The following is a 27060-nucleotide window of genomic DNA, read 5'->3' on the forward strand; positions in this document are numbered from 1 at the left end:
TTCTCCTGGGTTGCAAATCCGGGAGAGCTCTGTTGGGAGGTCTTTCCTCTGGGTACCACCGGGTACTACAGATGGGTTCATGGTTCCGAAAAAGTCTATAGCTTACGAGTGATCTTGCTCTTTTTCTCTGGCCAGGAGTCTTGGGTCCTTTGTGCCGAACTTGGAGAAAAATGTGAAGCCATCGACAAGAAGCTATTGTACTTGGAAGATCAGCTGCACGCGGCAATTCACAGTCATGATGAAGATCTCATTCATATCCTTTTCATCTTGCAGATGAAGCACCTGCTAGGTTCTTTTGTGAAAGCAAGTCTTAAAAAAAGACTCAGTGTTTCCATGCCCTAGCACATGGAAACAGATATTTATAGCACGGCACACCTTAGATCTCTGAGATAATCCTGTGTGCGACGTTTGCTCTCTAGCTTTTGGTAATTCAGCATTTTCGATGATTAAGCCTGACCGTTAAAAATTAGCCATGAAGTTCAGACCTACACACAAGGCCAAAACAAAATGCAGTTTTCAGCAGGTGGGAAGCTGGGTTTGTGGGGCTCAGATGGTGGTGACACGGACTGGCTCAGTTTTCTAGGGGCTTCTCTGTACCAAGAAACCCAAATCCATCTTTGGTTTTCTTTACTGTACAATCCTGCTCTGTAATGAGCAGTAGAGTGTCATAACTGACAGGACTTTGGATCATTCCCTTTCAGTTTCTTCTTGCACAACACTCCACATACTTGGTGTCCCATCCGCGGATGCCTTCACCGACACTAGTTGCCACTGAGCAAGGTGGCATGAGAACATTCTGGAGCATCGTTATGTGTCCGTATGGAGCCCTACATCCCGGGCTGATGGGTGGACGTCGTCAGTTCTGGTTAGTTATTTTGAGGGCAAATGGAAGGGTGAGTGGATGGATGAAGGGGTATGAAGCCCCATCCTGTCAGTTTTCAATGATTCAATCAGAAGTGGGCATGTCTCTAGACGAAAACCCTTCTCCGTTCACTCATACTTTCTATTCAGTAGTGCGACTCTAATTACGTGTGTTTGCGGGAAATGTAGCTATAATGTGGGAAATGTATTCTTCTCACTGCTGATTTACTTTTCAGAATTCCAGCTCTTTTTATACTTTATCTTGAGTGACTCTCTGCGTGTGTGTGTGTGTGTGTGTGTGTGTGTGTGTGTGTGTGTGTAAGTAGCTTTGAATGGTCAAGGACTAATCGTAATCACAAATATTCAGATCCACAGTTTAATGACGGAGTCAACGCTGTTTCCTTCTTCATTATAACCTTAAATCTTAGACCTAGGTTATTAAACTTAGCAGGAAATTTCTTCAACTTAATCAGTGGTTACTTTCACGTTGCTCAAGGTAGATTTTTAAACGCAGACATTCTGTTCTTCATAACCTCCTGCCTCTTACAAAACTGGTGTTTAAGCCATTGTTAGAAAGTTGGCCAAAGAAACAGCAGAAGAATTTTTTGCATTTTTGCTTATTCCATGTTCATGGGTCACCTAAATTTGAGTACTTTAAGGGGACATGGGCTCCAGCAAATGGACAAATGAGTCTCTGTGCCTGGGAGCAAAGCACTGCAGAGAGCCAATGTGTATAGAGGGGTGCCTGGCCCCAGCCCGGCAGGTGGGGGCTTCCCCAGTGGGGCTTACAGTGATGTCAGGTAGCAATTCTGAGGGCAGCAGGCAGGGTCTGTGTTGATCTAGAGACTTAAATTTTCTAAAATTAATAGTCGAGTTTGTTTGTAGGGAATTAGGTTTTCTCCCTAATAGGGTCAAGTGGTGGGGACAGAGGCTGGGAGGGTAAAGAGCTGTGTATAAATAAGTTGTCCTCCAGCCAATCCAAGATTCAGAGGCAGTAAGACCGTGGACAATTGATAAAGCCTTGTTATGAGTCAGCTTTCTCGTCTGCAACAGTGTGACATGTGCCCAGCAGGTTCATGAGGCTAGATTCAGGAAAAATCTTGAACTTGTTTGGACATGACAAGTGCTAGGTTTTCGGTAGAAAATGACATTCTACAAGTCCATTTGCCTCAACATTTTCAGTGTTTGTGTCAAAAGCCTCAGCCACATCCCATTTATATGTAAGACCTTTCAAGGTAGGCGTACTCCATTATTTCGTCATGATGCTTGAATGACTCCACTGGTCACCACACAGTGGCCTGTATGAAAAGTTATTTAAGTTTAAAAAAACAGCTGTAGACGCCTAGGGTTCATTATTCCTACTTGAAAGTTGAGAAAACCAAGGCTTAGCGATTCCGTGACTCATCCGGGGTCATTTCTAATGAGTGGCAAGCTCCATGGTCCTCGGTCCATTTGGGAGGTAGCTCAACCTCTAAGGAAGTGGTCAGGCCTGTTCTGTGGACACAGAGATAGTCTAAAGTTTTTAAGGTATAATAAAAGTATTTCATTGACGTTAGGGTTTTTGAGAATTTTGCCGATCCTTGCGGAGATAAGCGGAGACGTAGTGGGGGGCATGTCAATCCAGGGCTGGGAAACACTGTTTTAGGTACTGAAGACACTCCCCTCCCCACCCCTCAAAGCAAATCTGTACTACCATATGGATTTCAATCCAAACTTTCCTCTGAAGCCCAAACTTTGTTCCGTGTCACTGACTGAAAGCAAATACACAGAAGGTATCTTTGAACTCATACAACACAGCCCTTAGACTGGAGTGGAGTATGGCACCTTAAAATAGAAAGACATATTTACAAGGCTCTGCATAGGCTCCCTGCACAAACCAAAGCCCTTGTTTCAAATTAGACCTTATCTACAGGTTCAAAGAGGCTGCTGAATCCGCCAGCCAAACTCTGACTGGTTTGTGTTTCCTTTCTTGATCAAAGATACAAAGCTGAGTACAGTTGAAAGAAACAGCTTGCCACCAACAACACGGAAGAATTACACAGTGAGTGTAATGTTTTTGTTTGATTCCATTAAGCACTCTGCCAGAGCCTAGCGCGCAGGTGATATGGCGCGAACGTGATTAACGTGAGTCCACAGTGAATGTCCACGTCCAGAAGATTCCAGCCCTGGATGCTACGAATGCTCTTTTGGCGTGTGGAGGGCACTGGGCTTCCACATAAGCCCATGCGTGTGAGAAAGCATTGTTAGTAAGGTGTCAACAGAGGGCTGGGCCACTCATCGACAGTGGGGATGCGTTTCCAAACAGATCCCCTGGGCATCCTGACTGGATATCGGGGCTGCGGGCAGCCTACTGGGAGTGTCCTGCTTTTATGAAGAAGACATTGGATTGACAGCTCCAAGAAGGGAAAGAAAATAGACCCCGTGTCTTTATCATCCTGACGGACTCACTAAATTACACGTAGCATGACCAGACGGTGACACAGACCCGTGACTGCTACTGTACCGGCAAGTGTCTGAAAAAAGTCTCCACCATTAATTGGAAGAGCCGGCATCACGGAGGTGACTCATGCCTGGTGCCTGAGGAGAGGACAGGAGGTGTGACTCCCCTGCCAGTCAAGTCGGGATTTCCAAGAGCATTAGTCTGAGTCTCTAGTGCAATTTCACAGTCCTTTGGGGTCCTAATTAGCAGTTCTGTTTTGAAAACCATTTTGAACGGTTCCTCCATGCTCAGAATGCTTTAACTGAAAATTATCCGAGTGAGGTGGATTTTTTTAAGCAGATTTCTTCTTGTGTTTTTTTTTTTTTTTCCTCCTTCAACTTTTACAACACACTTCCAGAGGGGAAAGAAAGAGTGCATCTCAGATTGGGACACTTTTGGCATTTTTCAAAGCCCCCCAGGCAGTTCTGCCCACCTCTGAATCACAGATGAGGTGGGACAGGCTGCTTCTCTTTTGGTTCTGTTTGCGTCCATGTCCGGGAGACCATCATGGAATTCTGTTCTCTGCTTATTTGGAATGCATGGTGCCCAATCGATTCGTTTTGGTGGTGCCTGATGGCATGCAAATGCTCTAGTACAGCCAGGCGCGTGCACAAACATCACATCCCCCTACGATCCCTTGTCTGGCTCAACTTTCCAATGTGTAGCTTAAACAAAAGCAACAGGAGTCTGGGGAGATTTGCTGTGCCTTCTTGGAAATGTTTTCCCCTGAAGAGCTAAAAGGCTGGAAGAGACACCATGAGGATCACAGAACTAACTCTACTTGGGAATCTTACGGATAAGAAAACAGACCTTAAGAGGTTGTCCCTGAAAGCATCGTGTGCGCTGGACGGATGCAGATATGGTGGCCAGGATTTTTTTTTTCTTCCAGGGGCTTCCACCAAAGGGAGCCGGGTGGGGAGAGGAAGCCTAGGAGGTGGTGTGGGCACCGGGCTGTCCTCCTGCTGGCTTGGCACACTGCGAACTGGGCACTTGGTGGGCACCATGAAGAGTTTCTCCTGTAAGAGCATCAACCCCACTGAGGCAGGACACGTGTATGGGTGAGGCTTTCCTCTTAGCTCTTCAGCAATGGTGTTCCTTGCCTTCCTTTTTCCTGAAGGTAAATCCTCTCACTGTCAGCTACAGTGGCTGGGAAGGCATCACTGCTGATCCCGGAGAAACACTTTAGCAAATGAGAGGCTGTTTCAAAGGAATACTGTTGTCTCTTTTTGAATTGAACCAGACCAGATGAACTGACCTACTTTTGACCAAGCTACTAAAAGATTGCTTGGAAACCCAATTGACAGTCAAACCCTCAACGTAAACAAAAGGCCTCTTTGAAAGAATTTGAGGGTCTTTGCAAATGGCTGCCCCAACTGGCAATATCGTCTTACCACTGTATTCCTGGATGACATCTGTGAAAGTTGACTTAACTGGCTTACTTCTTTGCTCATTGCAAACATATTTTGCCGTATTTTATTAGCAAGGGTATAAGAACTTAGACCCTTGTTTAATATGTGTATAGTCTATCCCAAAGTGGTAAAGAATGGTTTTGGGTTCCCAAGGTGTTTTTAAAGATGTTGACATATTAATCCTTGTGCCATTATTGTAATTAATGTGCTACTTTTCTTAGATGCCACAGATACCTAGTGACATATCTGTTACAGGGGAAATTTCTATTTAGCTATATAGAGGTCTCAATGGCACAGGTGTCACAAGAATCATTCAGCTCTTCGAGACTTTCTCTTATACTTACATGTAGTGAGCACCTCTATCTTATATACCTAAAATTCCTGTAATTTTTACAGGAGGTGTACTTTATTTGCTCAGCACTTGGATAAAAAGGAAGGCCAAATATGTCAGTGGGCTTCCACTTTGAGTTTATTGGACTGGCAATCAGACACTCTGACTCTAGATTCAATCACTTAGTAACCTCAAGATCTTGGTTAGCTGTATCAAATGGAATACAATGAGAAAGTATGAAAATATTTTTTAAAATCTGCTTTTCAGTATAACCTCCAAGTACATGTGTGCAGGCTGGATCTCACCCCAAACCTCAGACTCATGTCCCCTTCCTATTCGACCTCTCCCCTTGACTGACAAGTAGGATTTTCCAACAATTCCTCCCCACCCTCAAAAAAGTCCAACACGTACTCAGTCTCCTCCTTGATAAATTATAAGTTCATTACTTAGATAAAAAAAAAAATCCGGGAGTCATCCTCAATGCCTTTTCCTTCTTTCGCCTTCCACATCTGGTCCATCACCGTATGCCGTTGGCTCTACCTTCCGAACATATGCAGGATCTGGTCACCTCTCACCTCCATGGCCACTACCCAGGTTCAGTATGTGACCTTTTCCTGCCTTTTATTGCAACCACCTCCTCTCATCTCCATGCTTCTGCCATTGCCCCCTTTAGCCTATTAGGGATGAAAGCGGCCACAGCGATCAGCCACTGCCCTGCTCCAACCCTCCGTGGCCCCCACCTCACAGTCTACATACCTGCCCATACGGGTTTACCTTCTGCTCCACTCACTGGCACCACACTCATCTGCTTCTTATAACCGAACCTTTCTTAGTACACAGCAGGAGCTCAGGAGATGTTTGAATATTCGAATGAGTTAAGGCAAGAGCAAGGATCTTTTTCTGTTTTATTTCCCCAACTGCTTAATGGCGGAAACTTTCAAGTGATTTCTTTTATAAACACATTGATTTAAATATAAAAGGATGTGTGTCCATTTGAAGATTACAGAAGTATGGGGGAGAAAGGCTACATATTCCTCCCAGGACCAATACCTAGAAGCTTACCACTGTGTCCTTCTAAGCCACTTTTTTTAGGTAGAAATCACTTCTGTCTAGAGTTTTTTGGTTTTTTGGTTGTTTTGGGTTTTTTTTGTAAAATGAGGATAATTCCATATAAATTGTTCTGTAACTTGCTCCCCACCCCACCCCCCACTCCACATTTTATCCTGGATTCTCTTCCATTTTAGCACATTCAAAATGTTTTGGAGCTTATATTTAATAAGGCATCACACAGGCAGGTTGGTTAGAAAGAGGTATTTTATAAATAAGAACATGATTCATTTTTAGTTTTTTTTTTTTTTTTTTTAGTTCCAGTATAGTTAACATACAGTGCTATATTAGTACAACATAGTGATTCAACACTTCCATACCTCACCCGGTGCTCATCACAACAGGTGCACTCCTTCATCCCCATCACCTATTTCCCCCTTCCCCCCACCCACCTCCCCTCTGGTGACCATCAGTTTGTTCTCTATAGTTAAGAGTCTGTTTTGGGGGTTTGTTTTGTTTCTTAAATTCCACACATGAATGACATCATATGATATTTGTCTTTCGCTGACTGACTTATTTCACGTAGCACAATACTCTAGATCCATCCATGTTGTTGCAAATGTCAGAATTCCCTTCTTTGTTATGGCTGAGTCATATTCCATTATACCATTATACACACACACACACACACACACACACACACACCACTTTTTCTTTATCCATTCATCTATCGGTGGACACTTGGGCTGCTTCCATAATTTGGCTCTTGTACATAATGCTGCAATAAACATAGGGATGCATACATGTTTTCAAATTAGTGTTTTTGTATTCTTTAGTAAATACCTAAGAGTGGAATTACTGGATCACATGGTAATTCTATTTTTAATTTTTTTGAGGAACCTCCATACCGTTTTCCACAGTGGCTGCACCAGTTTGCATTCCCACCAACAGTGCATGAAGGTTCCTTTCTTCGCCACGTCCTCACCAACACTTACTGTAATAAAAACATGACTTTAATCATTCTGATGATCATTACTCCATAGGCTCACTAAATGAGGCATCCAGGATCTCGATATCCAGTCCTGCTTTGACAGAGCCTGAGGTATTTGCTGTATCTGCTACATTAGTGCATAAACCTTAAGTCTAATAGTGCCTCACAAAAGGCACGATACGCTCACAAGAAAAAAGAATATTTCTTTTAACTCTAGCCTTGTGAGGAAGGTATAAGCCTATGTGTTTTATTTTTATTTTTTATTTTTATTTTATTTTTTGAAGATCGAATGGTGAATTTATTTCATTCACGAAGATCATGAACTATTTAATAAGGTGCTTATTGAATAGTTCATGAATCGAGCAGCATCTCTTCTAGAAGGTAGAGGAGAGATTCCCGAGCATATGCAGTTTCTGAGTGAGACAGTGAAAACATCAAGTGATTTGCCAGCTTTCTGTTGCTGGTGATCATTTGCTCCAGCCTCTATCCTCTGGCTTCTCTGTGTCAGTGCAGTTTGTCGTGTGAAGGGCTGACGTGCTAGTTTAATTCTGTAACTTAGCCTTCTTCCTTTGTGGCTTCTCCCTCGGTCTCTTTTAAGAGACCTTTCAGTGTGTTCTGCGAGGGCTTAGAAATTGTACAAGTTCTTTAAGAAGCATCTCATTTTGGGTCGGTTCTCTCAAAAACCTGTGTCATTTCTCTCAAAAACCTGTGTCTCTCAAAAACCCTATTACCAATAGGGGCGTGTAGTCCCAGGCTGAGTATCAAAGGTAATTACATCTCAGGAATTTGTCAGGATTCATACACTGCTTAAGCTCTGTGCTTACTCTTTATAAATGTGACATAATTTTGTGATTAAATTGCAGCTTGGTAGTTAGTCTGGGACCACTTATGCTTTTACTCGTACAAAGTCATATATGTTTTCACTAAAGATTAGCAGAGCTGTCCAGAGAAATGGAGGAAAATGAAGCCTTTTAAAAAAGAAAAAAAATACATATAAATATTGGATTATTTCTTTCCTTGCACCCGCTTATCCCCACCCTCATTCCCCTCAAGCTCAAGTGCAAGGAGTGAACCTTCATAGTCAATGAATGTAAATTACACGAAAGATGAAGTCTGGAGGGGAGCTTCAGGAAGAAAAGCTGCCAGAAGCTTTTCAGGGTGGTTCAGCATTTTTGCTTAGGAGAAGTTCATTTGCATAACTCCCAGGATCCTCCGGAGTTCTTTATTTAAAAAAGAAAGAGAAAGCTTTCTACAGTCATAACCTGGGGGGCTCTTTTTCTCTTGACATCGCACTGACATTGTACTTAAATAAAACAACATTGTAGCCTTGACAGGCTGTGAATGGTAAGATCTCTACAATCTACTTTTCCCAAAGCTTTCTGTTTTCTTCATATCTGGTCTGGTAATGTTTAAGTCGTCTGACCTCATGTGATGACTTAACAGTATTGAAGTGATGTTTAACTGACATATTTCCATATCCCCCTTCATTCCTCTTGGATGAAGTTAAATTAATTTGCTTATGAATCGAAAAGGATGTCATCTGTCTCTCATCCTGTTCATCTTTGAGTTGTTCTGACTCCTGGTACAAGAGGAAACAGGGACCTGACCATGGAGAGAAAAACCACCATTTGTTAAATGTAGTCCCAGGAAAGGGCTCATTTCTTAAGAGAATGACAGCCTCGTTTATTATTTGCTAAGTTATCTGCGATGGTTTTCTCTATGGGAGAAGCAACTTTTCAGGTCAGGAAACTAACAACCCAACAGTTGATGGAAAACCCAACCAGCCCACCCAGAAAAGACAAGCTCCCCACACTCTGTCAAATCTTGAGTGGGCTGAACGGCTATTTCACAAGTAGCTGGGGGTTATAAATGACACGCGATGGCACAGTGGAATCGACAGGGGCTTAGAAATCATTGTTTCACGATAAAACTGAGGTTCCAAGTGATTTGCACAAGGTGACCTACGGCCCACATAAGTCCAGACCCACGGTGGCCCCCAAATCCTAGATTTCTTGAGGAAGCTCTCGTTTCCAGCCTTCTGCCCTTTTTGGCTGTCTGAGCACCGGGAACAGTTGCCCTGCCCCAGCCTGGGCCTTAGCAGGAGTCAGTCAGGCTGACCCAACATCATGGAGCATCCCAGTTGGCCATCTGTTTCGGTCTAAGAGCTGAGTCTCCCTTTTCCGTTTTGAAACCTTCCTTGAGAGAGTTAATAACCTCAGGCCTCATAGAGATTGCAATCGCTCTTGCACGAAGTGTAAAATTTGTATTAATATTTAATTCCTACAATTTGGGAGAACTCGACACCGCAATTAGATGGCAGTGCCCATCTGCTTCCGGCAGGCACACGTGCTGTTATGAGATCCCTGGGAGGCTGCGGAGGGCCGCCCGTCACCTTCGCGTGTGTTCCTTAACAACGTTCGCACAGTCTCTCAAGAGGGAGCTCCAGATGGTGAAGGAAACTCTGCAGGCCATGATCCTGCAGCTCCAGCCAGCAAAGGAGGCGGGAGAAAGAGAGGCCTCAGCTTCCTGTGTGACAGCTGGTGTCCGGGAAGCCCAGGCCTGAAGCAGGACAGCATGGGGGGCGGAGGGGGAGTGGCCACGCCATCAATATAGATGCGTGGGAGGCCTCGCTCACCTCCCCTGCGTGACCCATGTGCCTGAATCCACTGTGGAGATAGGGCCTGGAGGGCTCCGTGCAGGGAGGTGGTCCCTGTTGGCTCTCCTGGGGCCGAGATCCTGGAGACCGCATATGGGAATACAGGAGGGGACCGATCTGAATTTCCTTCCGAATGTCAGCCGGAGGCACCTGCCCCGTGTCCCTACCGCGAGTCTTCTGCGCAAGACTTGAACGTCTTCTCGTCTCAGCCCCCATTAGACAGAAGTCGGGGGTGAATCCTGCTAGAAAAATGTCTCTTTCCCTGTGCCGTCTTGCTTTCTGCTGCAATTAAAATATCTCCTGATTTAAGAACCCGTTAAAAGGAAACTAAACGTAAGTCTCTCTCTCGCCACACCTGTTATACTTTCCTACAGGCACATGATATAAGAAGGCTAATTAACCCCAGAATCTGGAATTAACAGCTTTTCACCTTCTCCTGTGAGTCACTAAAATCTCAGAAGAATTAATATGAAGAATTCCAAAAGATATTCCTTTAAAGTAACAGCCTGTCAGTGAGGTACAGTCATTCGGTTTTCCTATCGTGGCAACACCTGTTTGTGCGGCAAGGGTGTTTCACCGGGACATCCCGAAGTTCACCCGCAATGACAGCAGGAAGGGGAGCGGGGGCATGAAGGGATCGGGTGACATGTTTAAACATCTGGGCCTCTCCTGTTTTCCTCGCAAACCTGTTTGGCTCAGTGCCAGGCAGGGCATGGACGTGGAAACCTTCAGTGCGGTATAGTATTCTGCACTGAGTCAGTGCCTGCTCAGTGGGGCAGTGCATACTCAGGAAGGCAGTGCATACTCAGGAAGGCGGCACAGGCCTCTGTAAGGTAGTAAATACTCAGTAATGTGGGGCATTGCAGGCCCCTCCCTGCGGAGGCAGCTGTAAAACAGGCTACGTTCAATTAGCCAGCATTTCCCAAGGTGCAGGGAGCACAGCAGCCTCTAAGAGATGCTCCACAAATGAACGGGTCTCCCTCGGTCAGATCCGTTTGGGAAATACGCCATGCCATCATTTCCGGTTGGAGAGCCACAGTGCACATTAGCATATCAGACTGGGACAGAGCTCAGTAAAGAAACCCGCTTGATTTTTTTTTTTTTTTTTTTGGTCTAACCTACACTTTAATGGATCATAGATTTTATTAAAGTCCTATTAAGCCCCTGCCAATCTATGTTGTGCAGCACCGCGTTCTCTGGGGGAAGTCATGGTCCAAACAAATACTGATTTCCATCATGTACACGGCTGTGACAGCAGCCAGACTCAAGCTTTTGCACAGTGTTGAGCTTAGGAACTGCTTGCCACAGTTTGATAAGTCTAATTGATTTGTTGAGGGTTTTTTTTTTTGTTTTTTTTTTTTGCTTCTGTTCTCATTTATACTTACAAGAATAGTGATGGCCCTCCTTTCGTTAGGATCCGTGGGCGCTGGACAGTTCTTGTCATTTCCTGAAGTCTCACTGTCATTTCCGGAAGCCAGCTGGTGCTTTGCGAAGCCTCCCGTGCTGGGCAGCACTTGTGTCCTCAAAGAGATACCCTGCTTCAGCCAGCACCTGGCCAGGGTCCAGAGAACAAAGCAAAAGCACAACATGTGAATTTGCTGATTGTGGTTCCTCAATTTTATCTTGAGCGTTTAAAAAAATACACTGTACACATTTCAATAATAAGTATAATTAATTTGCTCTAGGAATTCTTGTTTTTTTTAACGATGGACCAAATTAGTGAATTATTTATGATCATGTCAGGAAGGTGTGATGTCCTTGTGACATGCCGCTTGGAATCCTTGAATCCTTGAATTAATTCCAGTGAAGCCAAACGTGGGAAGAGTCAGGATTGACCATATCACCAGTAACAAATGTCTACTTTGACATGCATCATTTTGGGAAGGCTCCCAGACACAAGACATCATAACAGGCACTAAGCCAAGTGTTTCAGATACGATCATGAGTGTTTCTGTGACGTCATGACATATTTGAAAATTCTGGAAGCTAATAACAGCTGTCACTGTGCCCCAGATAAGAGTTCTCTAGGACCTCCAAGTTAACAGTGTGTTTGTTTCTTTGTCAAGACACCTGAGTAAGTATCAGGGCAGGTGAGTGATGCTCTAACCACGTGCTGCCACCCATCTGTACTTTATGCTGCTGTCAGAGTCAACCAGGAAGCCTGCTAAAGGCCATCACGTTTCCTCTGGCCACATGACCTCCTCAGGACAAGTCCCTTCTTCAGCCACTGTGACCTTCGAGGACCTGGGACCTTGTGTTCCAAACCATAATATAGGACAGTTTTTGTCAGGGCCTGAATTTAAAATCACCAAAAACCACAATGCAAATTGAAGCTTTTACGGAGATAGTCAAGACCACAAGCCAAAGTGCAGATTGAAAATGGTGACCTGGAGTCTGATTTCCCTGTGACGTGGTATGAGAGAATGAGTCACAGGTTACTCTGCCCACCAGGCTGAGATGCTGGCATTCAAATGGCCGCCCGTTTATCTTTGACCAGCCTGAGTTAGGGCATGATCTCATTTGGTAACAATTCTGTTCCTTCCAACTTCCTGAAATTTCAAGATCGAAATGATGTTCCCCCAAATCTAACATTGGAAACCTTTCTTCCTCTGTAGTAAGGCTGGATTCCCCACTCCAGGAATGTGGAAAGGCTCAACTGTGTGCACTGGGACTGTCCTAAGACCTCTATAATCATTATCTCATTAAATTCTCGTATCAGACTTATAGATGTCTGTAGATGACGAAAGAGAGCCTTCGAAGACCAGTGAGCTTTCCCCAAGGCACAGAGCTGGGGACCTGTGGAGTGGCAGTAGGGGTCAGAGACGGGTAGAATGCGCTTCCTAATATGCTTCAATGTCTTTTCGAGGCTTCGAGCCATGGGGCTTTTTTGTTCACTTAAGAATGCGTGATCACCTTGGGAACCCTGCTAGGGAACCCTCAGCTTCCCACACCTTGGTAAGCCCCGGAAGTCTGGCTCAGCTCAGACAGGCTTCAACAGACCTACCCACCCTGCTGTCCTAACCAACCATTCAGTCCCAATCCACCACAAAAACCATACCAGGAACAACCACTTACTGCTTGGCAATGGAGAGATTTTCTTGGAAATCTGAAAAGAAATCATTCAGAAAAAAGAAAGAAACCCTTCCTGAAAGCATTCGAGAAAACAACATTGTACCCTTTGGTTAATGCCTCCTTGTATAAGTGATTCAGTACTGTTATTTTTAATATCCTCACCTTATCTAATCTGTGAATTTTGTCATATAATTTATTGCTTCATAAATTTTACTCTTGTTACATGAAATTAAAGCCGATATCCAAACCGTGGTGCACCTTTAAGATTTTTTTTTTTTTTTTTTTTGGTCTTCTGGAGTATGGATGATAGAAAAATGTATCAGGTTTATCCATTTCATCTTTTTGTTGCCGGATGATTGATTGTACAGTTACATTGCACAAAACGTTTCTAATAAAGCAATGCTTTAAAATGTGTGTGTGTTTACTTTCCATTTCAATGAATCAGAAAACAATGGAATTTTCTATTCCAGGCTTCTTGATTGAGGATAATGAAAATGATATTACTACTATAGTTGGGAACAAGACAAGGGTATCCACTTGAAATATTTTACTTGAGATACTGGCTAATTCATTTAGGAGAGAAAAACAATTGAGGGTTACAATCTGGGAAGGAGGAGATACAGCATTAGTTTTTACAGGTGTTGTAATTGTAAGCTAGAAAACCTAAGAGAGGGGTGACTGGGTCGCTCATTCAGTTAAGCATCCAAATCTTGGTTTCTGCTTCAGGTCATGATCTCACGGTTCGTGAGTTTAAGCTCCACGCTGGGTTTCGCTCTGACAGTACAGAGCCTGCTTGAGATTCTCTCTCTCCGCACCCCGCCCCCCCCCCCAAAATAAATAAACTTAAAAAAAAAAAAAAGAAAACCTAAGAGAACTAACAGAAATTTGTTTTTTTTTTACACAATTAACACATCAAAGTCGATGGGCTTTGCATATACAAACAACAATCAGAAGAGAAAGTCTAAAGAAAAGACCACATTATTTAATAGCAACAAGAATGGAAAACAGCTAGGAATAAAATTAAGTCAGAAATGAGGAAGTCTTAGATGAAGGAAGCTTTAAGATGAAGGACACAAGAGAACTGAATAAATAGAAACACTCATCAAGCTTTTGGATACGAAGTCATCAGAAATTGTCCAATCTCTGTAAATTAATTTATAAGTTTTATCTGGTCTCAGCTGAGTCATAGATGTCTAGATATCCCCAGTATCCATTCTTTGTCCCATTCCTTCTAGCAATTCCTCATCGAGGCACAGTGTGCTACAGACATGCTTACACGTGCACACAATTGATTCGATTGCCAATCTGATCAAGCAAGGGGCCATTAGACGGATGTGGCAGACGTAAACAGACCAAACTCTAGGCCTGAAAATGCCTCAAGGTCACGAAATGGAAACCCAAGGGCAGCCAGTCAAAACAGCCAACTAGCCTTCAAGCTACAGCCAGTCAGCATTTTCCATGCTTGGTTTCTGCCTTTTCTCTACACAAGTCTCTGCCAGTGGAGTGCTCCTTGCCTCGTCCAGCCTGCGGCTGCCTGATTTGAATTGTTTCCCCAAACTCCTAAAATGTCTTCATACACCTCAGTTTCTTTTTTACCAGTACCCCTGGGTGCAAGAGCAACCATGGGAAGCAACCTCATTTGTAATCAATAGGAAACTGTTTAAACAAATTAAGTATATCCACACTATGGAATGCTTTGAAGTTGCTTTTAGAATCTTTCTATGTGCATATACGTATCTGCAGAGATATCACTGGAAAGGGACGCAGGTGACTTAGGGAAAAGGGGTAGCAAGGAGACTTACTTTCCTGTGTACTGCTATTCTTTCAAAATTGTTATGCCACGTGGTTATATTTACTTATTTGAAAAATCAAATAGGGGTGCCTGGGTGGGTCAGCTGGTTGAGTGTCCGAATTTGGCTCATGTCATGATCTCTCAATTCATGGGTTCGAGCCCCGTGTCGGGCTCTGCACTGACAGCTCCGAGCCTGGAGCCTGCTTTGGATTCTGTGTCTCCCTCTCTCTCTCTGCCCCTCTTGGGCTTGTGCTCTCTTTCTCTCTCTCTCTTTCTCTCTCTCTCATAAATTAATAAATAAACCTTTAAAAAAATAAAAAATAAAATAATTTCTTGCAGAAAAAAAACACAAATCATGGAGATATAGGAACAGGCCCTAAGGTAGAGCAGGGCACATAGGCCCAGGTTTCCCTGATGTTGATGCAAGACTCACTCCCTCTTCAGCACCCACCGTGTGCCCAGCATGGTGCTGGAGGGACAGTGTGCCACATATTGGTGACAAAAAGACAACTATGACATATTATGATTGAATGACTTGAAGGAAAGTAATTGCCGGGATCATTGTAATTATTATCATCCTTAAAAAATTTTTTTTAATGTTTGTTTTTGAGAGACAGAGAGAGAGAGAGTGCACGTGCACGCTCGTGCGAGCAAGTGGGGGAGCGGCAGAGAGAGAGGGAGACACAGAATCCGAAGCAGGCTCCAGGCTCCCAGCTGTCAGAACAGAGCCGGGCGCGGGGCTCACACCCACGAGCAGTGAGATCATGACCTGAGCCAAAGTCTGCTGCTTAACCGACTGAGCCACCCAGGTGCCACTGTGATATTATCACCTGAAAGAGATGGATGTGTTTTGGCACTTTCTTGAGTACCTATCGACATTCAGTAATTCAGTATCAAAACTTCGGTCCCGTTTGGGACCTCAGTTCTCATCCTAGGTGAGGGAATTCGGTAAAGCCTCTTCCTCGGAATAGTAGACCAAAGAGCCCTGTAGGCTGGTTGTGCGGGCAGAGTGGGGAGTGGGGAAACACAGTCACATCTGTCCCCTCTTGTCCCTTAGGGGGACCTACTCATTCCATTAGTGTTTTGTTTCAACAGGTATGCTTTTGAGTATACCTATTACACACACTTTCCTACCATAGAAAGGAAGCTCCGACAGACACCGGAATGAAGGACAGTTCGGAGAATACCTTTTCTTCCCTTCCTATTCCAGTAACACGAAAGACGTTCTTGACACTATAGCACCCTTTCTCAAGAGTTTGAAAAGCATCTACTAGAAACAAAGCTCATGTCTGTCACGGGAGTTTGACCTCTTCCCAGTGCCCATGAAACACTTACTGAACTCCTCCTATAAAAATTGTTCTTCCTATAAACAGATGAATTTACAACTAGAGGTGTTAAAAAGGTTAGTGAAAATCATCCAGCAAGTAATGAAAATGGGTTGAGTGTTGATTCCTAGGACCCTGGTTTTAAATCTACTAAATAAATGATTAGACCGTACACACACATGCAGACACACATGTACACGTATACACATCTGTGCAGACACACACACACACACACACACATGCAGACACACACACGGAGGCACAATAATAGTTCAGCTAATATTGAGCAAACAAGTATTTATTATTTTCTGTTTCCTGTATGATTTTTATTGGTGAAAACAACATTAAATTTTTTTTAGTGCTTATTTATTATTTTGAGAAAGAGACACAGTGCAAGCAGGGGAGAGGCAGAGAGAGAGGGAGACACAGAATCCAAAGCAGCTACTTACCGGACTGAGCCACCCAGGCGGCCCTGTAAAAGCAACATTTAAAAGACATTATTTAAAAAAATTCATGCGTAGCCCACTATCTTTATTTTTCCAGTCTCTATGTATATACAAAAAAAACCACAACTATAGCCAGCATATTTTTATTCCACTTCTTATGTTTAATATGGCATTTCCCATTTTGCTACATAATCGTTATCGTCATTGTATTTATTGCTATATAATAGTCTCTCAAATCGATCTACTGTAACTTAGATATTCCTGTGTAACGGGGTATTAAATCTTTCTAATATTTTGCCATTCTAGAGACAGCTGCAATGACATCTTCATGCGGGTAGCTTTTTCTTGCCCTTGAATTATGCCCGTAGGAACAATTCCCAGGAGTGAGGGGACAAGAAAAGGTAAGAAAGTGCGCCACAGTTGAAATGACGTTTGCGCTGGGGAGTGAACCGAAAGTAACAGGCAACGCTACGTGCAGCCCGGCATTGATCGGCGTAATGGATTTTGTGGCGTTCCCTGCCAGCCAGAATGTGTCCACGGTAACCGCATCAGGCAAGCCACTGTTGGGCAATCCGTGCCATTTAAAATGAGCAGTGTGGACTCTGTCTGCAGCTATATGGCACTGAGCTTTTCCGAAGCCCCTCCAGCTGGTCTACCCAAAGATTTTTCAAAAGTAAAGCCACATATACAGGCATTTAAAAGTGAGGAGCATTTTCTCCAATGGGGAGTGAACAGAATCAGCCAAAGACGGAGCACAACCCAGGCCAGACCACTGTGCCCGTCCTGAAGTACATTCTGGGATGTACTTGGCGTGGGGTATGGGGTGGGGGGAGTTGTTAGTATAAAAAAGAAGGTTTCCAGGGCGCCCAGGGGGCTCAGTAGGTTAAGCCTCCAGGTGGGAAACAGAGGCAGAAGGAAATGCAGGTAAAATGAAAGGTTTTTATAACCTGCAAATAAACTGTTGACAAATAGTTGAGGCAGGTGCAGTATAGCGTTTCTCCAGGAACTCGCTACTGTCTTAATGCTTTGCTAGAGGGAAAACCAACCTTAGCCTGACAATAGCTAGGCCTCCAGTATCCTGGGAGTCTTCTTTAGCATATGAAAATCCTTTGGAAACTTCTCCTTGACTTTACCTCCCCCCCCCCACCCCACCCCTGACTCCCAAGTATATATAACAAGTCAGTCCCCACAATCCCAGTCCAGGGGCAGCTCTTCCTACCCACGGGTCCTGTCCCCATACTTTAATAAAGTCACCTTTTTGCCCCCAAGATATCTCAAGAATTCTTCCTTGGTTGTGGGCTTCAGACTCCTAACACCACTCCAAAACCCTATCATTTGGCCACCAGACTCTTGATTTCAGATCAAGTCATGATCTCAGGGCTCATGGGTTCGAGCATTGCAGCCTCCTGGCGGGCTTCATGCGGTCAGCACAGAGTCTGTTTGGGATTCTCTCTCTCCCTCTCTGCCCCTCTCCCAAACCGAGTGTTTGTTCTCTCTCTCTCTCTCTCTCTCTCTCTGTGTCTCTCAAAATAAATAAATAAACTTTAAAAAAAGAGGGTCTCCAATTTGTGGCTCTGGCCACCCTCCCCCACCAGACCCCGTGGTGCTCTCACTAAGAAGAATATGAAAGTTTGAACTAGAAAGTGCTCTGGCTTACTTTGACTTCATCTACTCAGCCTAGCAAGGGTCTTTTTCTAAAACATCGTCTTGCAATATGCAGAATTGCACATCAACCTGAGCTTGGCTTTGGATGACCTTAGCCAGAGCTCTTCCTCCCCAGCCTGGCCCCCACCCATCTTATGTCTTCAGCCCCTGAGTGACGTGAGAATGAAGATTCGAGACCCCTGTAGGTTACCACAGAATCTGATCTCCTTCCCAAAGATGCATTCTTTTTTTTTTTTTTTAAGTTTACTTATTTATTTTGAGAGAGAAAACATGAGCAGGGGAGGTGCAGAGAGAGAGGGAGGGGGGAGAGAGCATCCCAAGCAGGCTCTGTGCTGTGAGCTCACAGCACAGAGCCTGGTGCGGGGCTGGATCCCACAAACCACGAGATCATGACTTGATCATGAAATCAAACGTCAGACACTTAACCGACTGAGCCACGCAGGCTTGATTCACAGTGTCTTTTTACCTGCACCCAACTTTGATGGCCCTTTGTCCTCACTTTTACCAATCCTTCTCACTGGGTGCTTTTGTTGTTTCAATCTCTTTTCCTCACCTCATTTATTTGCGTTTCCTCTTTAGGGGAGAAAGGAAAAGTGGCAGTTTCTGATTACTTGAGAGCTCCCGGGTGAACTCCCCGTGATTCTAAAGCACCCTCTTCATTTACCAACATTGAAGCCGGCATTCATCTCTGCCTTCGCCTTCGGTGGGGGCACCAGCTCTCAGCAGGACCGTAACATCTGTGACAACCACACAGCTGGGGACGCTGGGAACGGAGACGTCGTCGCTTGGCTTTCCTGGGAGGCTTCAGTCAATAAAAACCCCACGCCTCTCTTCACCCGGATGGTAGCTTCTGATGCTTTGTGTCGGCCCAGAGAGTTCCCTCCTTTACAAGTAGCATGAGTAAGAACCGCTTTATAGAGGAACCAGAGAACCGGAGGGAAATTGATGATGCACGACCCTGTGGGCAAAAGCGCTTGTCGCGTGAGGAAGGTGTGGAAGATGCGAAGGGGACAGTGAAACAAGGCGCTCTTGCAGAATCCGGGAAGAGACAGAAAGTGTGCACGAGGCCAGCGGAAGGAAAATGACAGGTCGCAGCCTCGGAGGAAAAAGGAAAATGAAACAGACCGCTGTGCGGTGGCGGGGACCACACGATGCACAGAAAACGATCGCTGAAGGATTCCTTTCCAGACGAATTCAGAAACGCAGAGGGCATGTGCCAAGTGGTGCCTCGTTAAGCGCGGGTTTTGAGTTTTAAGGACAACTGTACAAGGGCGCCTCATCCTGGCCCCAGAAGCAGGCAATTACCTGGGAGCTGCTTAACTCTGAGAGGTTTGAACTAAGGGCATCTGGTTGTGTTCTGCTGGGAGGATTCTGCGTCCTCTCACATAATGAGACAGGTGCACCGCGGGCCTGTCTCAGCTGTGAGGAGGAGTTTCCTGCCAGTCCACACAAAATCGCAGTGAAATCGTTGGTTTGGTGTTCCGGTGCACTTTTATGTTTGTGCCCCCCTGGCAAGCAGTGAGCGGGGCGGGGGGCAGCCAGAGCAAGTGTGGAGGCATCAGGCCTGGCTGGTCCCCCCTGCTCAGGGTCTAGGCTATGCCAGGAGTCCAGGGAAGAAGTCCAAAGGCAGACAGGGACAGGCCGGTGGAAGGATCGACCTAAAGCAGGTGTCCCTAGGGTGAAATTGGGGTCGCCTCATAGAGAATTGCAAATGTCTCAGCTGGGCAGGATAGGAGCCAACAAAGAAACCTTTCCCGGCTCTCCCCCCCACCCCACCCCTATCCCCACTCTCCCTTTCCCTGTGGTTAAACCTCTTTCTTGTTAAATCATCTTTTCATTTACGATGGTTCTGGCAAATCTGAAATCGTAGCCTCTAAGAAGATTACTAGAATCTCTCTCAACCTGCTTAGTTCTTATTTTTCGCTTTGTTATCAAGAGACGACGACTCACTTTACCGTGATGTTTTTTCCCTCAATCATAAAGAGATCCCTCTCTCCCCTAGAGGACATAAGAATTTTCTTGAGCTACCGAAAGACTTTCTAAATTAGGAGCAACGTTTATAAAGGCACACAGGGTGGAAGCTTTTATTCCATCCTGCCCCAGACGTTTCTTGGGGCAGATACATGATTCCCCTGGGACAGCCACACAGTGTTGTTGGGGTAAAATTTACGCTCTGGTTTGGAACCCTGATGGAAAGCTGAATAGAACTGTCACAACTGGCATATTTCACATGCTCATAACAAATGATTATATGCATGGACGGAAGGACTGAAAGATTTATTAATGCCCATGTAACTACCAGAGAACTATAAAGCTGCACTGGGGAGATATCTAAGATATTTTCCAGGACTCAGCACTACAGGATATCTCTGTATCACTGTGATCTCATGTCATACACTCACTTCTTAGCCCCTGTGCTGTGGCTTCTGGTCCCATCACTCCATTGAAGATCTTGAACATGACCTGCCAAATCCAACGACATTCTCTCTGGGCTTGTTCTCCTCTGCATTTTGGCAACAGTGTCCAGTGTTGAAGCAAATCTCCTTCTCGTTGAACCTCCCTTCCCTCTGGGGTTCCATGACACTACATTCCCCTGTGGTCTCATCCTAACATCAGTCTTCTTGCATGATTGTTCTCTCTCTCGGGCTTAGAAGAGGGATACCTCAAGACCCTGTCCTCCAATCTCCTTTCCTCCTGGGCATGTTCATCCGCTCCAACAATTTCAACATCATCTTTATAGTGATTGTTCCCAAAGGCATAAGATTCGATTACAATATTTATCGAGCACCTAGCACCTTAGGTACTAGGTGAGGCCCCAAATTCAAAGTTGTTTATGGGACAGTACACTCAGATCATTCTCTGGTTTTGCCCTCTTTTCTGAGCTTTGAATTCTGCTGGACATTTCTATCACTACATTTTAGGCATCTCAAACTAAAAAAACCAACTTCATTTTTTTTTCCTTCTAAAAATCTACCTACCATTCAGCTGTTCTTTACCCTGGAATCTGGCACTTTGATCTTCTTTTAATTTTTTTTTTAACGTTTATTTATTTTTGAGACAGAGAGAGACAGAGCATGAACAGGAGAGGGTCAGAGAGAAGGAGACCCAGAATCCGAAACGGGCTCCAGGCTCTGAGCTGTCAGCACAGAGCCCGACGCGGGGCTCGAACCCACGGACCGCAAGATCATGACCTGAGCCGAAGCCGGACGCTCAACTGACTGAGCCACCCAGGCACCCCCTCACTTTCATCTTCTAAGAGACACTGACTGGAAGGTTCACAATTGCTTTATGTTCCTACTCCTTCCTCATTCCATGTCCCATCAGAAAAGTCTTTCTGCTTTTAGCATTGAGAGTTTTTATATCGCTTTCATTCTCTGTCTAGTTCAGATTCTGGCCACACTTGAACTATTGCTACATGTTTCTGTTTTTTCTTTCTCCAATTTCTCACAATTTAAATCCACGGTCAAAGCTATTTTCCTATACCAACGCAGAACAGGCTCAAAATCCCTCGATGATTTGCGGTTGCCCGAAGTTTTTTTTTTTTTCTTCCAAATTTTTATTTAAATTCTAACTAGTTAACATTCAGTGCAATGTTGGTTTCAGAAGTAGAATTCAGTGACTCACCAATTACTTACACAAATTACTTACAACATCCAGTGCTCATCATAACAGATGCCTTCCTTAATACCAATCACCCATCTAACCCATCTGCCATCCACCTCTCTCCATCAACCCTCACTTTACTCTCTTTCAGTCGCTCATGATTTGCTTCCCTCTCTTTCCCCACTTCACATGTTCATCTGTTTTGTTTCTTAAATTCCACATATGAGTGAAATCATATGGTATCTCTCTTTCTCTTCCTGACTTATTTTGCTTAGCATAATACACTCTAGCCCCATCCACATTGTTGCAAATGGCACAATGTCATTCTTTTTGATGGCTGAGTAATATTCCGTTATATATGTTTACACATACCAACCACATCTTTATCCATTCGTCAGTGAATGGACATTTGGGCTCTCTAAATAGCTTGGCTGCTGTCGATAGTGCTGTTATAAACATCGGGGTGCATGTACCCCTTCAAATCTGTATTTTTGTTTCCTTTGGGTAAATACCTAGTAGGGCAATTGCTGGGTCCTAGGGTAGTTCTATTTTTAGCTTTTTGAGGAACCTCCATACTGTTCTCCAAAGTGGCTGCACCAGTTTGCATTTCCACCAACAGTGCAAGAGGGTTCCCCTTTCTCGGCATCCTCGCCAACACCTCTTATTTCTTGTGTTGTTAATGTTAGTCATTCTGACAGGTGTGGGGTGGTATCTCATCACGGTTTTGATTTGTATTCTCTGATGAGGAGTGATGTTGAGAATCTTTTCATGTGTCTGTTGGCCATCTGGACGTCTTCTTTGTCTACTGCCCATTTCTTAACCGGATTATTTGGTTTTTGGGTGTTGCGATGGCTAAGTTTTTACAGATTTTGGATACTAACCCTTTATCAGATCTGTCGTTTGCAAATATCTTCTCCCAGTCTGTAGACTGCCTTTCCATTTTGCTGATTGTTTCCTTCGCTGTACAGAAGATTTTAATTTTGATGAGGTCCCAACAGTTCATTTTTGCTTTGTTTCCCTTGCCTCTGGTGATGTGTATAGTGAGAAGTTGCTAGGGCTGAGGTCGAAGAGGTTGCTGCCTGCGTTCTCCTCTAGGATTTTGATGGTTTCTTGTCTCACATTTAGGTTTTTCATCCATTTTGAATTTTTTTAATTTTGAATTTATTTATTTATATGCTGTAAGAAAGTGGTCCAGTTTCATTTTTCTACATGTTGCTATCCAGTTTTCCCAACATCGTTTGTTAAAGAGACTGTCTTTTTTCCATTGGATATTTTTTCCTCCTTTGTCAAAGATCAGTTACAATATAGTTGTGGGTGCATTTCTGGGTTTTCTATTCTATTCCATTGACCCGTGTGTCCATTTTTGTGCGAGTACCATACTGTCTTGATGACTACAGCTTTATAATATAGCTTGAAATCCAGAATCGTGATGCCTCCAGTTTTGTGTTTCTTTTTCAGGATTTCTTTGGCTATTTGTTATCTTTCATGGTTCCATACAAATTTTAGGATTGTTTGTTCTAGCTCTGTGAAAAATGCTGGTGGTATTTTGATGGGGATTGTCTTAAGTGTGTACATTTCTTTGGATAGTATAGACGTTTTAACAATGTCGTCCTTCTGATCCATGAGCGTGGAATTCTTTTCCATTTCTCTGTGTCATCTTCCATTTCTTTTATAAATGTCCTATAGTTTTAAGAATACAGATATTTACCTCTTTGGTTAGGTTTATGCCTAAGTACCTAATTGGTTTTGGTGCAATTGCAAATGGGATTTATTCCATGATTTGTTTTTCTGCTGCTTTGCCATTGGTGTATAGAAATGCAACTGATTTCTGTACATTGATTTTATATCCTGAAACTGCTGAGTTCATGTATTGGTTCCAGCAATTTTTTGGCGGAGTCTTGCAGGTTTTCTACATAGAGTGTCATTGGTCTGCAAATAGGGAAAGTCTGACTTCTTCCTTACTGATTTGGATGCTTTTTATTTCTTTTTGTTGTCTGACTGCTGAAGCTAAGACTTAAGTACTATATTAAATAACCATAGTGAGAGGGGACATCCCTGTCTTGTTCCTGACCATAGAGAAAAAAGGCTCTCAGTTTTTCCACATTGAGGATGGTTTTAGCTGTGGGTCAACAATAAAGTTTTTATTCAAAGATGATCATTGTCTGTGACCAAACCATCCTTCCAGACTCATCTTGAAATACTTCCTTCCACCCGCTCTAGGTTATTCACCATTTCTCAGCTTTCCATCTATTTTTGCATAGCTTTTCTCATGGCTGTGCTCTTAACCTTGAATGCTGGTATTCACTTATCTAACTTAGGCTTACTTGTCAAGAGTGCAAGAGAAGGAAAGCAATCAAATATGAGCCCCAGGTTTTGGACCTGAGCAAGTGGTAATGTCATTTATTCATATAGTGAAAGCTTTGGCAAAGAGAGGATAATGGTGTGTGTGTGTGTGTGTGTGTGTGTGTGTGTGTGTGTGTTGGGAAGGGGAGAGGCTACCAGTAATTTGTCCACGTTGAGTTGAAATTATTTTTATTAGACATGCCAATGGAGATTCCAGGCAGAGAGTATGAGTTTGAATTGGACTGGAGAGTCATGTCACATGGGTGGTATTTAAAGCCATGGAAATAGGTAAAACTAAGTAGCAATAGAGAAATATTTAAAGGAAAGAGAAATCCAAGAGGAGAAAAGGAGAAGTCATGGGAGTCTGCAATAATCACCATCCCTTGGGGAGGAGTTTTGATGTGATGAACAGCAGATACCTTGTAGTAGATGGTAGGGAACTTAAGGTCGGGGACCTTTCATGCAATTCATATAAATCATCTTAATCCTGGTAGCCCTGCAAGGTGGTTACTATTATCCGTCTTCTGCAGATGAGGAAACTTGACCTTATGGGTCACTCCATATAAAGAAATATATTGGATTCCCTCTATCCAGATATCCAAAAAGAATAATGTTGGCAGAAAAGGAAAACACCCTTCTTCCCTTTTCGTGTTGTCTTATGATTAAAATGTAGCCTTAAGCCAACGCACAGGCAAATCCTGTTCTCTTCTAACTGTTAATGACACTGTAGGTAGACGCAGAGCTAATACATCCACAGCTTGTCATTTTCATGACCAAATTACGTCAGGCGATCCTTGAGACAGTAGGAGCCGATGAGCGCCCCACTGTTGATAAATAGTTGAATGGGTACTTCACAGCAGAGCCCATCTTCAAAAAGATCACAGCTTTCTCAAAGCTTCTATTTTGGGTCCGCCTTCCTCCACATTTATAGATACATATATGATAGCCTAATCTGCCCTTAATGACGCCGACTCTGTTCCCGAAACCCTTTCTTTGCTGTCTAAGGAGGCTGAGTACCCACATCAAATATGAATAAGGTAAACCCCTTCCCAAGGTGCGAATGATGGTTGGAGTTTTGTCTGGTGCTGTTGAGTCTAAAGGCAATAATCACAGAAAATATAAGAAGATGCTGGTCGGTTCAGTCCATCCCGGTGCCCAGGCTTTGCGGAGGAGGAGGAAGAAAAGTGGTAACTGGGGCACCTGGGTGGCTCAGTCGGTTAAGTGTCTGACTTCGGCTCAGGTCATGATCTTGCGGTCCGTGAGTTCGAGCCCCGCGTCGGGCTCTGTGCAGACGGCTCAGAGCCTGGAGCCTGTTTCAGTTTCTGTGTCTCCCTCTCTCTCTGCCCCTCCCCTGTTCATGCTCTGTCTCTCTCTCTGTCTCAGAAATAAATAAACGTTAAAAAAAATTTTTTTTAAAAAGAAAAGTGGTAACAATGGTGGTGGCAGGAAACACTTTTCTTCCCTTAGTTCACAGCCTGTATATTCCCCAGCATAGAAGGGACCTCTGAGCATAATACTTCAAAGCATGATTAAAAATTAATGGCTTATGTAACAACCAATATTGAAAAACTCATCCATACAAGTGGCTATTATTCTTTAAAAGAAGGATTTCTAGGAGATGACAGTCTTACTTTAGTGAGCTTAATTCCACTTTGGTAATTGTCTTCGGATCCCATTTCTACACCATGTGTGAATACCAATTTCACCCAGATAGCCACTTTTTTTTCGACTTACGGTGTTTTTCCCATTTTGATCGCCGCCTTCTTTTTCTTGTCTTTTCTCTATTTTTTTTTTTTAGCCTCCAGCACTGTAAGAAACAAATATTTATTGTTTAAGCTGTCCAGTCTACAGTTTCTGAACGAAGTAAGACAGGCACCTACAGTTTGTTTGACAGGGCAGATCAATGCAGGTGGGATAGTCGATGGCAACACAGAATCGTATTGACCATATGGTTACACAGAAGAGATTGTGAGCTGACGTGTGAACATCACAGAGGAGTCTGGAGCAAAGGGCATTTCTAGAATAGTGTGGACAGTGACAGGGAAAGATTTCATCAGCTGCTTCTTTTTTTAAAATTTGTAATATTTTTAAAAGTTTTTTTGTATTTATTTAAGTAATCTCTGCACCCAACGTGGGGCTCGCGCTCATAGCCCCGAGGTCAAGAGTCACATGCTCTTCCCACTGAGCCAGCCAGGGGCCCCTCGGTCATCTTCTTTCTTTTTAATGTTTTTTTTTTAATGCTTAATTTGAAAGAGAGAAAGCACACAAGAGCAAAGGGAGGGGCAGAGAGAGAGGGAGAGAGAGAGTCCCGAATGGGCTCCACGCTGACAGTGTGGAGCCTGGTGCAGGGCTCAATCCCATGAACCGCGAGATCATGACCTGAGCCGAAGTCAAGAGTTGGACGCTTAACCAGCTGAACCACCCAGGAGCCCCCCTTCGGTCACCTTCTTAACAATGGTAATACCTATGGAATATTTGGGGGCAACATCTTAAGCATATTAAATACATCATTTCATTTAATATATTCAGCAATCCCATGACAGATCAGTTGTTCAATCAGAAGAACAGAACCCTCCGAAGGTTTCTAAGCAGTTTGGGGTTTAGAAGGGCTAGCGGAAGAAAAGTTAAGGAAGGTCACCACCGGCTCTCAGCTTCACCACTACAGTTCAGAGAATCAGGCAATGGTTGCTATAGTCCATATTAAGATACTACAAGAGATTTCCACTAATGTCATGGTCAACCATCAGCACAAAGGTGGGTGAGGGCAGAGGGGGGCCTGGGGACCCCTGCAGAGGCTCACAGAGCCTGACACACATCTGTGTACCCACAACCAGAGAAATATCAGATATCCTGGGAAATATCGTTCTTTCCTGTGATCTAGTAAAGGGAGCAGAAGGGAGTAGGAATGGATACCAGTTACCAAAAATATTCAGCACTATTATTGTTTCCATTCACAGAGGATCTCCCTGAGTCAACTGCCGCAGAAACAAAAGGGCAGAGCTGTGATTCGAATACAGGTGTGCCTTGATCTAAACTCATG

General features: G+C 43.9%; 1 protein-coding gene across 5 annotated transcripts in view; it reads left to right on the forward strand.

The window, feature by feature from the left end:
* DISC1 (DISC1 scaffold protein) overlaps nt 1-10086 on the forward strand; it is a 356419-nt gene extending 346333 nt beyond the window's left edge. For 3 of the 5 annotated variants that reach the window (XM_019419010.2, XM_019419007.2, XM_019419008.2), the window contains one exon: nt 136-7805. In XM_019419010.2, coding sequence (XP_019274555.2) covers nt 136-342 — 207 coding nt within the window. In that variant the 3' untranslated portion in view covers nt 343-7805. Of the gene's footprint in view, nt 1-135; nt 7806-9541 lie in introns of those variants that run through there. The other 2 variants (XM_019419015.2, XM_019419009.2) reach the window with 2 other exon arrangements.
* The last annotated feature ends 16974 nt before the right edge of the window (nt 10087-27060 follow it).

Source organism: Panthera pardus, unplaced genomic scaffold, assembly GCF_024362965.1.
Source record: "Panthera pardus isolate Hobbes unplaced genomic scaffold, ASM2436296v1 HiC_scaffold_22, whole genome shotgun sequence".
In the NCBI taxonomy this organism is placed as follows: domain Eukaryota; kingdom Metazoa; phylum Chordata; class Mammalia; order Carnivora; family Felidae; genus Panthera; species Panthera pardus.